A 13,430-nucleotide genomic window follows, 5' to 3' on the forward strand; every position below is an offset into this window, starting at 1 on the left:
ATAGAAAATAATAATTATAATAATACTAAAGAGGTCTCACCAACATATCACCTTTGTTCTAATTACTCTTTCTGCATTCATGGGCAGCAACTCCCACATCTACTTGTATCTTTTGATACGTCTGCTAGTGGGCTTTTATATGTAACCATGATTTTTTTTGATTTTTTTTTTCTAAACTCTGCCATTTATTATATTTAGGCAGCCATACTTTTTCAAGGGTGTGGATGCTGGTAAGTTCATATTTTCATAACTTCATAAAGCATAACCCAACTGAACACTGATATGGGTTTCAGGACCAACTGAAGCATTTATTTTCAAGCAAGCCTGCATGTATGCTGACCTGGAGGTAGGAAAAATCTCCACCTTTAAACCATCAGGTGCTGGTACTGGGATCAAACAAACAGCCATCAGACTGAAACTATGAAAGTTAAAAGCCATAACCACTAATCATCTGCAACCTGACTAAGTAATCCTAATTTCTGCTTTATATAAATGCTGAAAGTCTATTTACCGGCTTTGTAGTTTGTGATTTTGAAGAAAAGATTCAGAACAGTGTCAGAGAAAGAAAGGACTTCAGTTCCTGATTCTGCCAGGCACCAATACAGAAAATAATTTTAAATGACTGAAATAAAAAGCCAGATAAACAAAAAGTTATCAAAACTGGTAACCTGCTGAGTCTGTTTATAATTTCTGGGACAGACTCTGCATGGCAGTTCAACATAATAGACTGTTTCTAAATCAGATGACACTGTAAACTGTACACTGCGCTAGTCTAATAGATTGTTTCCAACTGATATTGCAAACTGTGCACTGCTTTTAACTGTAATGATTCATGTACCCAATCCCGCCCCCAAATACAGGCGAACAAACAAGAAAGAAAAACCTCTCCACCCAACCCCTTCACACACACACCATACACACACACCACACACAAACACAGTTCTACCAACACTGTTCATCACAGATGTGATACAGATGCTATCACTCTCAGTCTGCCTTACCCGTTCTCCAGGATGGTCATGCACACAACGTCCTTCACCCCCGGGTTGCTGACTTTGTCAAGCGAACACTGCTCCAGATTCCAGGAAGCTATGCGCACAACCCGGCGATTTTTGTGCCGGAACTTGAATGGTTCCGCAATGTGTGGCCTCTTGGGGACCTCGGCCAAGGGCCCTAATGTCTGGAGGAGGTTTTCGATGGAGGTCACTGACCTGCGCTGATAGTCACTCAAATGTTTCGGGGTGGGCGGCAAAGACGTGTCCCCGCTACCTTTCGGCACCTTTCCATTCTGTGCAGCACATGGTTTGGGACTTGGGGATCTAGGGGATGTAATGGCAGAGGGTTCCGGTGAGCTATCTAAAGAAAGATATGGCCGTATTGCACTAAGAATTCCTGCACCAATGCCTTTCACTTTCACCAAATCGTCCAGTGATTTGTAAGGACCGTTCTTCTCCCGGTAGATCACAATGTTCTCAGCCAGGCTCATACCCACCCCTTTGATTTTGATGAGCTGGAAAATGTTTGCCGTGTTAACATTTATCAGGGGAGGCTTCCGTCCGTTCCTCTCCCCAACGCTCTCCCCGTCCGCACCACGACTCCCGCGCAGAGAGCTGTCACGGGAGCCAGGGGTGGTGCGTAGCCCGGTGGTGATGTCACAGCGGATGCGGCTCATTTTGTCCGCGCCCACCCCTGACACCAGGGCCAGGTCCTCCACCCTGCGGAAGCCCCCGATCTGACGGCGGTAGTCCACAATGTTGGCTGCGATGGATCGGCTGATACCCGGAAGGGTCATCAGCTCCTCCTCCGTGGCCAAATTGATGTTGACAAAGCTGGTCGACTCATTGTCATCCTCCATGGTGGCCATGTTGAACGTGGCACTGAGGTTGCGGCGGTTGCTCTTGAACTTGGACCCCCGCAGGGACCCATTGTGCTTGGGCTCATCATGGGTGTGGTGGGGAATGCAGCAACTGTTGACCGCCCCCATGGTGTATCACTGCACCGTTAACAACTCAAATCAACTCAAAATCCTAACAAGATCAGACTGACAACGTAGATCCACCAATGACCACCAGTTTGTCACTGTGGTTTATAGTCTCAGTGTCTTTTACCATGTTGGTACTATGCTCAGAGATGATGCCATCTAATATATCACAAGAACTCGAAGCTGTAGGTCAGATGAGGAAGCAGTAACACTACTATAACATGCGCCAGTAGGTTCAGGGTAAGGTAGTGCTGCTGCTCACAGTGTCACTATTTGCTCTCCAAGCCAGCGTTGCAGGGTTCGGCATCATTCTCCTCTGGGACCCTGTAACACAGAGAGGTAAAAATGCATCCGAGATGACAAAATTTATCAATGATTTCATAATGCATGTGAGATGAAACTGCATGTTCAGACTAACAGCACAAACCCTGTCATGAGAAAGAGAAACAGGAAAAAAATAAAAGGAGTCAGAAATAGGGCATGCAAGTCTGTCTTTAAAGATGATGAAACAGTGGACAGAGAACAGCAACTTTCTTCTGTCGCCAAGCTGAAAACTACACTACATTGACTGAGGGTCCTGTTTGCACCACAATTAAAAAAAACAACAAAAAAACAACAATCACCTCTGCTCCTTCAGAGAATAGTATGCTGGGCCTTTGAGGATTCAAACATTAAAAATAATAATAATAATAATAAAATAATAAAACACAATTTTCCAACTCAGCAAAACTCATGAAAAGCAGTTTCACATCAAAACCCACTGACTTTTAGACTGAAAGTTAAAAGAAAACTCATACAAGCACATTTCATTACATTCCCCGCATGTGTTGCTGCTTGTAAACTATATCATATGAACCAGTCCACACACTGTGACAGCTCACTGAAACTGTGTGTGTGTGTGTGTGTGTGTGTGTGTGTGTGTGTGTGTGTGTGTGGTCCCTGTAAGGTAAAGAAAAAAAAGGATATAATGTACAGCAAGCACATTAACTGACCTGTTTATCTGCATATCACATCCTAAAAACACTTGTGATAAAAAAAATTTTTTAAATCAGGGGTGGCGGTGGGGGAACAGCTGACAGTTAAGTCATGTACCTGCATAATCAGCAAAAATGATTTATTCCTGGGGCTGCCTAATCAGTGTGAATTCCACTGGAAAAGACTACGTGTTCACCCCAGTGGTGGTGAGATGTTGACCTGAGCTGATAAACCCCACCTCTCCTGACACTGCTCAGATCATGCCATGATGCCAGACAGCACATCATCCTATGTCACCAGACCTGGCTCAGTGAAAAACTGCTGAACTGTATGAATTAAAAGAATGAATTTGCAAGGTACGGACATGATGGACATGCACACACACATGGATGCACACACACACATGGATGCACACACACATGGATGCACACACACACACACACACACACACATGGATGCACGCACACACACACATACACACACAAATAGGTATCCAATATCACTCTTTTTGAACAGACATAAAATCGATCAACAACAACAACACACACACGCACACACACATGGATGCACACACACACACACACACACACACACACACACACATGGATGCACGCACACACACACATACACACACAAATAGGTATCCAATATCACTCTTTTTGAACAGACATAAAATCGATCAACAACAACAACACACACACACACACACACACACACACACACACACACACACACACAACACACACACACATAAACACACACACACATAAAGTGCATACACACCACAATCATGAACATTCACACACATGCACTGATGCTCAAAGACAAACACACGTACGCAGATTACATTAACACATGGACAAATGTTTTACATGTATGGGTGCATGAACATTTGTATTCAAACACAAAGAAAGACACACTAACCAAAACCCTTAGCATGTGGAAAGGAAGTAAAGAACACACACACACACACACACACACACACACACACACACACACACACACACACACACAAACAGATAAGAAGCAACACCCATTCTCCGCAACAAAAAGCCTGGATTTCACACATGCACCATATACTGATATAGTACACACACATGCTCATTATCACACAAGTCAACCTATGCAAACCAAAGTAAACAATCATGCATTACACACAGACAATTAAAACAGTCTTCTTGTAACATAACAGACAACTTAAAAGCTCTACAAAAACTTTTTCATCTGTACCATAAAACTCACACCACAGAAAGGCTGCACAGTTCTAAGCATCGCCCATCCACAGCAAAGGATCGCCCACTACAGTGCCTAACTCACATTTAATCGAAATGGCATCCTTTGAACTTTGGCCCCTACGGTGACCTTGACATTAAGCAACGGTCAATCAACTTACTTACCTCAACTGTAATGTATGCTCTACATTGTAAGCTTCCATGTGACTACAAGACACAGTGATATACAGTTGAGATTATATATACACATACATACATACATACATACATATATATATATATATATATATATATATATATATATATATATATACATACACACACCTATGCATACACACACACACACATAATTATATATACATAGATATATTATTTTCTATATATAATTCAAGTCTGTTTTAAACTCCATTGTCCATGTTTATAAAGTTACTGCAATTGGTTAAAGATTTTGGTAAAGATGCAGACAAACAAAATATGGAAACATTCTTTTTCACAGATTCACAAAAACAGGAAAAAAAAACAAACAATAAAACACACACACACACACAATGGTATTTCACTGAATACGCAATGTTCAATAACATTTAACAAATACAGGTGATTCTAATTTTTGTGTGTATGTCAATGACCAAGGCTACAGACAGACAAACTGATGCATACATAATTGATTCATAAAAAAAAATTATGCGAATATATGTGTTGTGTGTACATACATATAAAAGCACATAAATTTCACAAACACACACACACACACACACTCACAGACACACACTCACTCACAGACACACACGCATGCACTCATGCATGCGCACGCACATATATAAGGTACATATGTGTTCAAGCGTGTTTGCACAGATATATTCAACTGGTGTTCAGGCTTGTTTGCATATATGCGTGTGCAAACATTTCGAGTTCAGCTTTAAGTGTTTGCCAGCATGGATGTACATGCATGCATCAGCAATGTTTGTGAAAGTGTCTCTTTGAGTCTGAGTGTGTGTTCACAGAGTATGGCCTGTCTATCCACCTGTTTTTCTTCAAGTCTGGATGAAATCTCTAAAGCATTTCAAATTAAATTCTTTGAGACATAAAATGTATGTGCACTTCTGTCAAAAGACTGCAGCATAAAAATAAACAAAAGTTAAACAGAAACGTGTGTGTGTGTGTGTGTGTGTGTGTGTGTAAAATGTGAATAAAATGAAATAAATATACAAACATAACGACGATAAACAAAAATAATAATAAAAACAAGTAAACCAAGTAAACAAATATACACACATAGAAGGCAGTAATAAAAATAAAATAAGAATGAAAATGAGCCATGAACCGCTGACTTGTGCACACTCACAAATGAGTACACACCTGCATATGAGTGCAAGTACACACACACACACACACACACACACACACACATCACATTTTATGTGTGTGTGTGTGTGTGTGTGTGTGTGTGTGTGTGTGTGTGTGTGTGTGTGTGTGTGTGTGTGTGTGTGTGTGTGTGTGTGTGTGTGTGTGTGTGTGTGCGTGCGCGCGCGTGCGTGCATGTAAGTGTGCAGTCTCAAATAAATGGCTTTTTTTTTTTTAGCAACTCTGAAGACCTGAAGTAATAGATCAATTCATAGCACTAGCAATAAATGAATAATGCTTTACCATCAAGAACATTTTCCCCAAACTAATGATCCTTGACCTGCTACTGTAGGTCTCACTGTTATCACCTGTACAGAGATCTTTCAGTGTACTCAGTACCTAAGAAAGCGTATCATCAGCAAAGCATATCGATTCTTATCCAAAGGTATGTCAGTACATCAGTAAAACGGTCAAAGATAATGCAAACGTGACTTGATTTTACAACAATAGTATAATTGCAATACAATTACTGTTCAACCAAGGATCAAAAACAAAGGCCATTTGCATGAATACATATACTCATGTTCACACACACACACACACACACACACACACGATGGATGTGGGCAGGGGTATGGTTTGATCAAACCAGAATTTACGCAGATCTATACATGTATACATGAACATATATATATAGTTTCAGTTTGAATTTCAAGGGGGTGTCAACTGATTGTGGACTGATCCAAATATCAAACACCACATCTGCTTTAGAATAATTCTTAAAAAGATGCCTGACCTACAAATAAAAAAAAAACAAACAACGAGCTAGCCAGTTTCTAAGACAATACCCTAGAGTTAAATCACTTAATTTTTTTTTTAAATAAGCAAATAAGTATAAAGAAATATAACAAAATCAAGGATTTCTGTAAATGGCAAATGATAAAAATGAAAAAAAGGATAACAATTCTTTCCTACTTGTTATGTAGTTATAATGAAATAAACAGGAAGAATGTGGATGTGGCTTCATTATCAAGTTTCTGTTTCCCGATGTCAATTTGGATGATGAAACATCTTACTTAAAAAGTCAATGTGTTACTTTTCAGAAAATTCCACAATACTAATAACTGGCATTTTAATCTTATTGATCAGCAAACATCAGCATATCGAAAACAAATCATTATTAGTGTGCATTAGAGGATAACCATGGAATAAACAATATACCATGACAGTGTATCCTATACACCCTGGCAAAACACAGCACAATTCAATATAACACCAAGCCACACAAATACAATACACATACACATGTATCCAAGTTAATACTTCACTATTCTCACTCAGCAGCAACTTTTCATCCTTTGCATCTGCTCACACTTGGAACACTGCATCACTCATTACAAAGTGGAATGCATTTTCTTTTTTATCCAACTTTTATGTGTGTGTTTTTTGTTTTCTGCCTTTTGAAAAACCCAACAGGTCATTTACTGCTGACAGCAGCTTGTGAGGGGGTGCTGGGATGGGGTGGGGTTTGAGGGGGAGCTGGGGGGTTGTGGGGGGAGGGGGTGGGGGGGGGGGAGAGAAATCTCATTCACATCAGTCACATGGTGAGAGACAATCACTGTCACTTGTCAGGAGTCAGGTTTCTGGGCCTGTGAGTGTGACAGAGGGTACAAAGTACATGCACAGCCTGAGCAACCCACAGCTACTGTATGTGTGTGACTTGCCCTATTTATTTAGACAGCTATCCATGTTCTTCCTACAGCTAGCACAGTATCACCCCTGTTTTCCCCTGTTTCTAGAGATAGGTGCTGATTATCAGTGATGACGACTGCTCTCCAGTTAAACCAGGCCTGTTGATATCAATGGGGGGGATTCTGATATTACTTGTTATGTCAGCGTGTAAGGCAATGTATGGACAGATCTGTCATCTTTATAATTATCAGAACTGTAAATGTGTGTGTGTGTGTGTGTGTGTGTGTGTGTGTGTGTGTGTGTGTGTGTGTGCAAATAAAACTGAGAGGGTGTTGTACTGTATGAATGTGTGTGTATAATGTCTGAAAAATGACTGTGAAAAGCAGAGATGTTTGTTACAGCTAAAATGTAATTTGTTTCAAGTAGTGCACGGGTGCTGTGCATGTGTATGCATACATGCTTGAAAACATGAGAGCATACATGATTGTGAAAGACAGAGGATATCTGTTATTGCTCAAATATAATTTGTTCCGCATACATACATTTTTGAGTATTTCTCTCTTTCTCTCTCTCTCTTTCTCTTTCACACACACACACACACACACACACACACACACACACACACACACACCCCAAGAAACATACACGCTGAGCACACACACTCGATACACATATATCAGCATGATTCAAACCCAACACGTAAATAATCAAACACACACACACACACACACACACACACACACACACACACACACACACACACACACACACCACACACACACACACGCACACAAGTAACAGCTTGGTTTAGCTTGGAGTATAGTCTCACTTAACAATGTATCAACCATTCAATGTATCAAACAAAATATTATCCCCTAAAAATGCCATCAAAACCACCTCAACACAACTGAACAAATCACCGAGTAATAATAGTAACCAAACTCTGTCACAACAGAAAGAAAGAAATCATAAATGATACAACAATATACATGCAAATGAAACAATTGGGGACACCTCTTATATCCCCAAAAGTTTCTAAAAAAAAAAAAAAACACAAAAACAAACAACAAAAGTATTAATAAAGAAAAGAAAAAGAAGCTCGTCAAAATACCCATCATCGCCCAAAAAGCCTTGTTCGCCAAATGAAGCACCGATGCTAGCTGCTGTGCTACTGTCTGTGTGCGTGACACTGACAGGGGCCCTTTCCTTTCACTAAAATTAGTACTGTTGACTTTGTCTTCACTATGATTAGTGCTGTCAGCTTCAGGGGCAGAGAACAGAGGCACACAGTAATGTATGTCAGGCTTGTCATTGGTGTAGAAACTGGAAGTGTCCTATCCCACACACCCACTCTTAGTCTTATTCAACTGCCTGAACCTTGAGCTCTCTCTCTCTCTCTCTCTCTCACACACACACACACACACTCAGACACACCCTAAACCTCCCACTTTTTCCTTTCTTTCCTTTTCCTTTTACATGATTTCCTCCACCCCCATTCTTCACACACACACACACACACACACACACACACACACACACACATACTTCATTACTTTCTGGGGAGTTTTTGTCGTTGTTTTTGTTTATTGTTGGTTTTTTTAAATGCTGGGGAGTTTTTGTTGTTGTTTTTGTTTATTGTTGGGTTTTTTTTAATGCTATGTGATGACTGATACAAGTTAAAAGCCTTATAAAAAATAAAAATAAAATAAAATAAAAATAAAAATATATATATAAGCCTTTAGTTTACTGTTACCCCCTAAGTTAAAGATAAACTTGATTATCTTCCCAGACATTACTAAAGATGACACTCCCACACAGTCACCACACATTGATACAATCTTGAACAGCTTGAAACTGAAAAACACCAACTGAAAATAAACACACTGCATAAGAGTAAGATGCATCATATGGTACATTTTATTTTCATGGATGTATCAACCATTTCAGAATTTGATTCATAAAACAGGAACTTTTTTTTCTAATAATCATGGCAACCTTTTCTTGAAGGAAGAGGATCCGAAAGGATATTCAGTGACTTAATCTACAGCAACTTTTCATAGATCTCATCATTCAAATTGTGGATTGTTGTTTACATGCATTACTATTAGTATTAGTCATATAAGAGTGTAAAACATGACTATGTTTGATATCAATATATGAAATATATCAAATAGTTAGGTTAACAAGTACACATAAAAATCATAATCCTACAAATTGGGGTAAAGATATGCCATTAATGGAAAACAACTACCACTGTTTGCATGAAGTCATCAAAATCGTACATACTGTCCATACATATTCAGAACACAAACAAATGAAGGTAAACTAAGAAGCACAGCACTACTGTGTTAAAAGCAGTATGACTATGACTGACAACTCTTCCACTCAATGCCCCACCACTCTACTGTTAGCTTCTTTTTTGTGTTTTTCTTCTTTTTTTTTCCCCCACTCGTTTTTCTCAATACAAACCCCTCGCCACCTCTGACACCTCACCCACCTTTCTATGAGTGTATGTGTGTGCTGAAATGAATGAATGCATAATGTGTCAAAATCACCTTGGAGTGAATAGAAAAACCAATGAGAAACATTACCGGTAGAAATTTGAACTTTTTTTCTTTTTTTTCTCTCGTTTAGAGTCCAACCCCCATGGAAACTGCAATGTGATGCAAAACAAAATACATAACAGCTCAGTATACTACACACAACGTCACAGCTACTGGCTTTGACTCCAGGGCCAATGCAGTGCTCAGTGACATAGGGAAGGAGTCTCCTTTCACTCAGTCTAGCAACCAACAAGACAACCCCACCCTACAACCCATAATGACAATGCCAAACACCTGCTTTTGTACCCTGCTTTGTGGAAAAAGGTGCTGCCTTTCATTTCTGCTTTTTCATTTCTTATAATATGGAAAATGGGTTTGGAACGTGTGTGTGTGTGTGTGTGTGTGTGTGTGTGTGTGTGCATGTGTGTGTGTGTGCATGTAGTAAAGGGTGGGGTATAAATCTGCCTATTTCGTATTTGTCCACGTATCAAAAAAAAAATTTTTTTTTGGTTTGGGGTTTTTGTTTTGTTTTTTTGTGTGTTTTTGTTTTTGTTTGTGGTGCAAACTGTTGGATCCACTTCAATGCAGCATAACATTGACTGGATCACCAATACATTTATCAGCTGAATATATTATAATGAAAATCATTAATCATTTTGACATGTATACTGACATTGAACCAAGCTGTGTGAAAGTCACCAGGCAAGGAAAACTGTTTTTCCATCTGAGCATATTTCTGATGAACCATCCAGCTGACTGTTCTTTTTCTCAAACCTGATGATGGATATGACAGCCACATCTTTAGAAACATTGGGACTTCTATAGCATACCATGGGTCTGTGCTTCTGATACCCATGGTTGACATCCTGGCAGCAGCTGAGGACTCAGCTTCAGGTTGGAAACTTTCCCAGAGTCCAACACACACACAGACCTGCTGCTCTGCTGACCCCTTTAACCCCTCTTCATCAGTCAGTCAGTATTAAATGCAGTTTCAGCTTCAATTTCTACAGGAGGGGTCACTGCATTCGAACAAATTCATATACGTTACACCACATCTGCCAGGCAGATGCCTGACCAGTACAGCATTACCAAATAAGCCTTCTCAGGCCTTGAGTACATGTATATTTGTGTACCTATTAAACTTAAAAGTGTATTTCTGCTACAGGATTTTGCCAGAGGACAACACTCTCTTTGCCATGGGTTCTTTTCCAGTGCAACAAGTACGTGTTGCACACAGGACTTTGGTTTATCATCTCATCCAAAATGACTAGATGCTCAGTTTGATTTTCCAGTCAAACTTGGGAGAAAGGGCAAGAACGGGATTACATGCAGTAAAAGATCAAATGCAAATGTTAAACTGATAACAGGCTTTGTCTAATTAAATAAGTAATATGTGTTTACAGTCAATGGATTATGAAAACACAAACCATATATGTTATTCACCATCCATCCAATTCCAAACCCAAGAATGGAATACGCTGATAAACAACCAGGTAATCATGTGCACTTTAACTACATGTCAGTGCCATCATGTAATGATTATGCTTATATTTCAAAGCCATTATATAATCATGTATACATCTCAAAGTCATCAAGTAATGAGGTATGTTTATATCAAAGCCATCACGTAATGATCATGATGTATACATGTCAAAGCCATCACACAAACATGACAAAATGCATACATGTCGAACCCATCACGTAACAACAAAATACATGCCAAACAAAGCCACATCATGTAAAAATGTCAGTCAAGTAACCATCATGATCGTGTAATGATATTTTTATGTCAAAGCTGTCCTGTGATTCCATATGATATATTACACAAGTCAAAGCCATCATTTAATGACTGACAAAAGATTTCAAAATCAAAGGCAACAGGAAAAAATGACAATTACTAATTTAGTCAATGTCTATACTTTGTTACGTACCACAGCTCTTTCCTCTTCTCTCTCTCTATATATGAAACAGCTCAACTGAAAGAGTGTAAAAACAAACAGCCACAATGTGGTCAATGTATTCCTATACACCTGGTGTAGAATATATTTTGACAGACCACATGGAAGTTCAACTTCAAGCCTGTCTCACTAGCTTGGAGGCTGCTGCCCACAATCACTTCTATCAGACACATCAACAGTCAAGCCATTTGATGTGTAATGTGCTTAAGTTGCTTAATGGAAGATGTTACATTCTGAAGCCTGTATCATGTAGCCTGGTGGAAACATTACAGATTTAATCTCTGTTACAATACAAATTACAATGGACCTGAAAACACTGTGGAAAGAGAGAGAGAGACAGACAGACAGACAGACAGACAGAGACAGAAACAGAGACTGAGAGAAACGAAACGAAAGTTTATTCAATAAGGCCATGGCCCCATTTGAAAGGGTGATTACATATTTTGTAAGAATAGATTTGCGTAAGAATATAATCTTACAACATGTATGCTCAAAGCTCTGTTCTGTTTAGCCAATCATGAAACTCTGTCATTTTAATAACTTAGAGACAAATATGACAAGATTCGAAAAAAACGTTGTCATTTGTATAAGACAGAAGTAATACCAACCAAATCAAATAACACTTTATAAGCTTGAGCAGGCAAGGCAATCTGCATTCATTCATTTGAACCAGTTTTAACCAATACCTAATGCATTTCACATATGAATTAATATAAATCGGGAACCTACCAAGCTCACTGTAAACTAAGTCATTTGGCGTTCTTCTGTCCACCTGCAAAAACCTTTTCATAGCAAACAAATGTAGTTTTTCTATCTCGTACCCTTTTTCCAACCCCCAAATCTCAGCACCGTACTGTACTATAGGCTGGGCTTGAACATCAAACAATTTAAAAAACAATCTAACTGAATTACTTTCATACTTATATAATGATTGCAATATGCTCAAGACAGCTCGTTTCCCTTTGCTAACAAGGTTTTGACAAGCAAACGTAAAACTAAGTTTTGTGGAAAAGAATAAACCAAGATACTGATAGGTATTTATGACAGAAATATGAAGATTCCCCAAAAACCATCGTTCACATGCAGCTAAATACCCACCCTTTCTGAAAACCACCACATTAGTTTTTTCCATATTTACTTTAAGGTCAACCTATTTGCTGCTTTGTGTAAATTGCTTAACTGGTTTTGTAAACCCACTACAGTTTCAGATAATAAAACAATACCATCTACAAACAACGATATGAATAACTCTATCAAATCGAAAGTAACATCATGTCTACCAATTTCTATAATTTCTAGGGCTAATTCACTGATAAACAAAGAAAAGAAAATAGGACTACAAACATCACCCTGTTTAACCCCCTGTGTACATCTGATCATATACTCACTAAATTTAGCACCACATCTTATTTTAGCTTTAACATCCTCATACATACTTTTAATACAGCAATAAAGTTTACCTTTTTTTTTTCTCATTTTTAGTAAGAATCGGCCACAAAAATTTTCTTGATACTGAATCGAAGGCTTTTTCAAAGTCTATAAAAGCAACGTATAATTTTCGATTATGTGCAAACTGTTTTTGAACAGCTGCCATTAAAGTGAACATATGATCAATAGTACTGTAAACCTTGTTAAATCCAGCTTGGTATGCACCTGCAATGTTGTTTAATGTTATCCATTCAGTTAATCTTTCGTTAATAATGGA

The 13,430-nt window shown here is 38.8% G+C and overlaps 1 protein-coding gene across 1 annotated transcript in view; it reads right to left on the reverse strand.

Annotated features, from left to right (window-relative positions):
- Positions 1 to 13,430, reverse strand: part of LOC143285371 (endonuclease/exonuclease/phosphatase family domain-containing protein 1-like) — a 30,612-nt gene that overhangs the window by 14,282 nt on the left and 2,900 nt on the right. The window contains exon 2 of the mRNA XM_076592588.1: positions 1,002 to 2,305. Within this exon, the coding sequence (XP_076448703.1) occupies positions 1,002 to 1,984 (983 nt within the window). The 5' untranslated portion in view covers positions 1,985 to 2,305. The remainder of the gene's footprint in view (positions 1 to 1,001; positions 2,306 to 13,430) is intronic.

Source organism: Babylonia areolata, chromosome 9, assembly GCF_041734735.1.
Source record: "Babylonia areolata isolate BAREFJ2019XMU chromosome 9, ASM4173473v1, whole genome shotgun sequence".
NCBI classification, from domain to species: domain Eukaryota; kingdom Metazoa; phylum Mollusca; class Gastropoda; order Neogastropoda; family Buccinidae; genus Babylonia; species Babylonia areolata.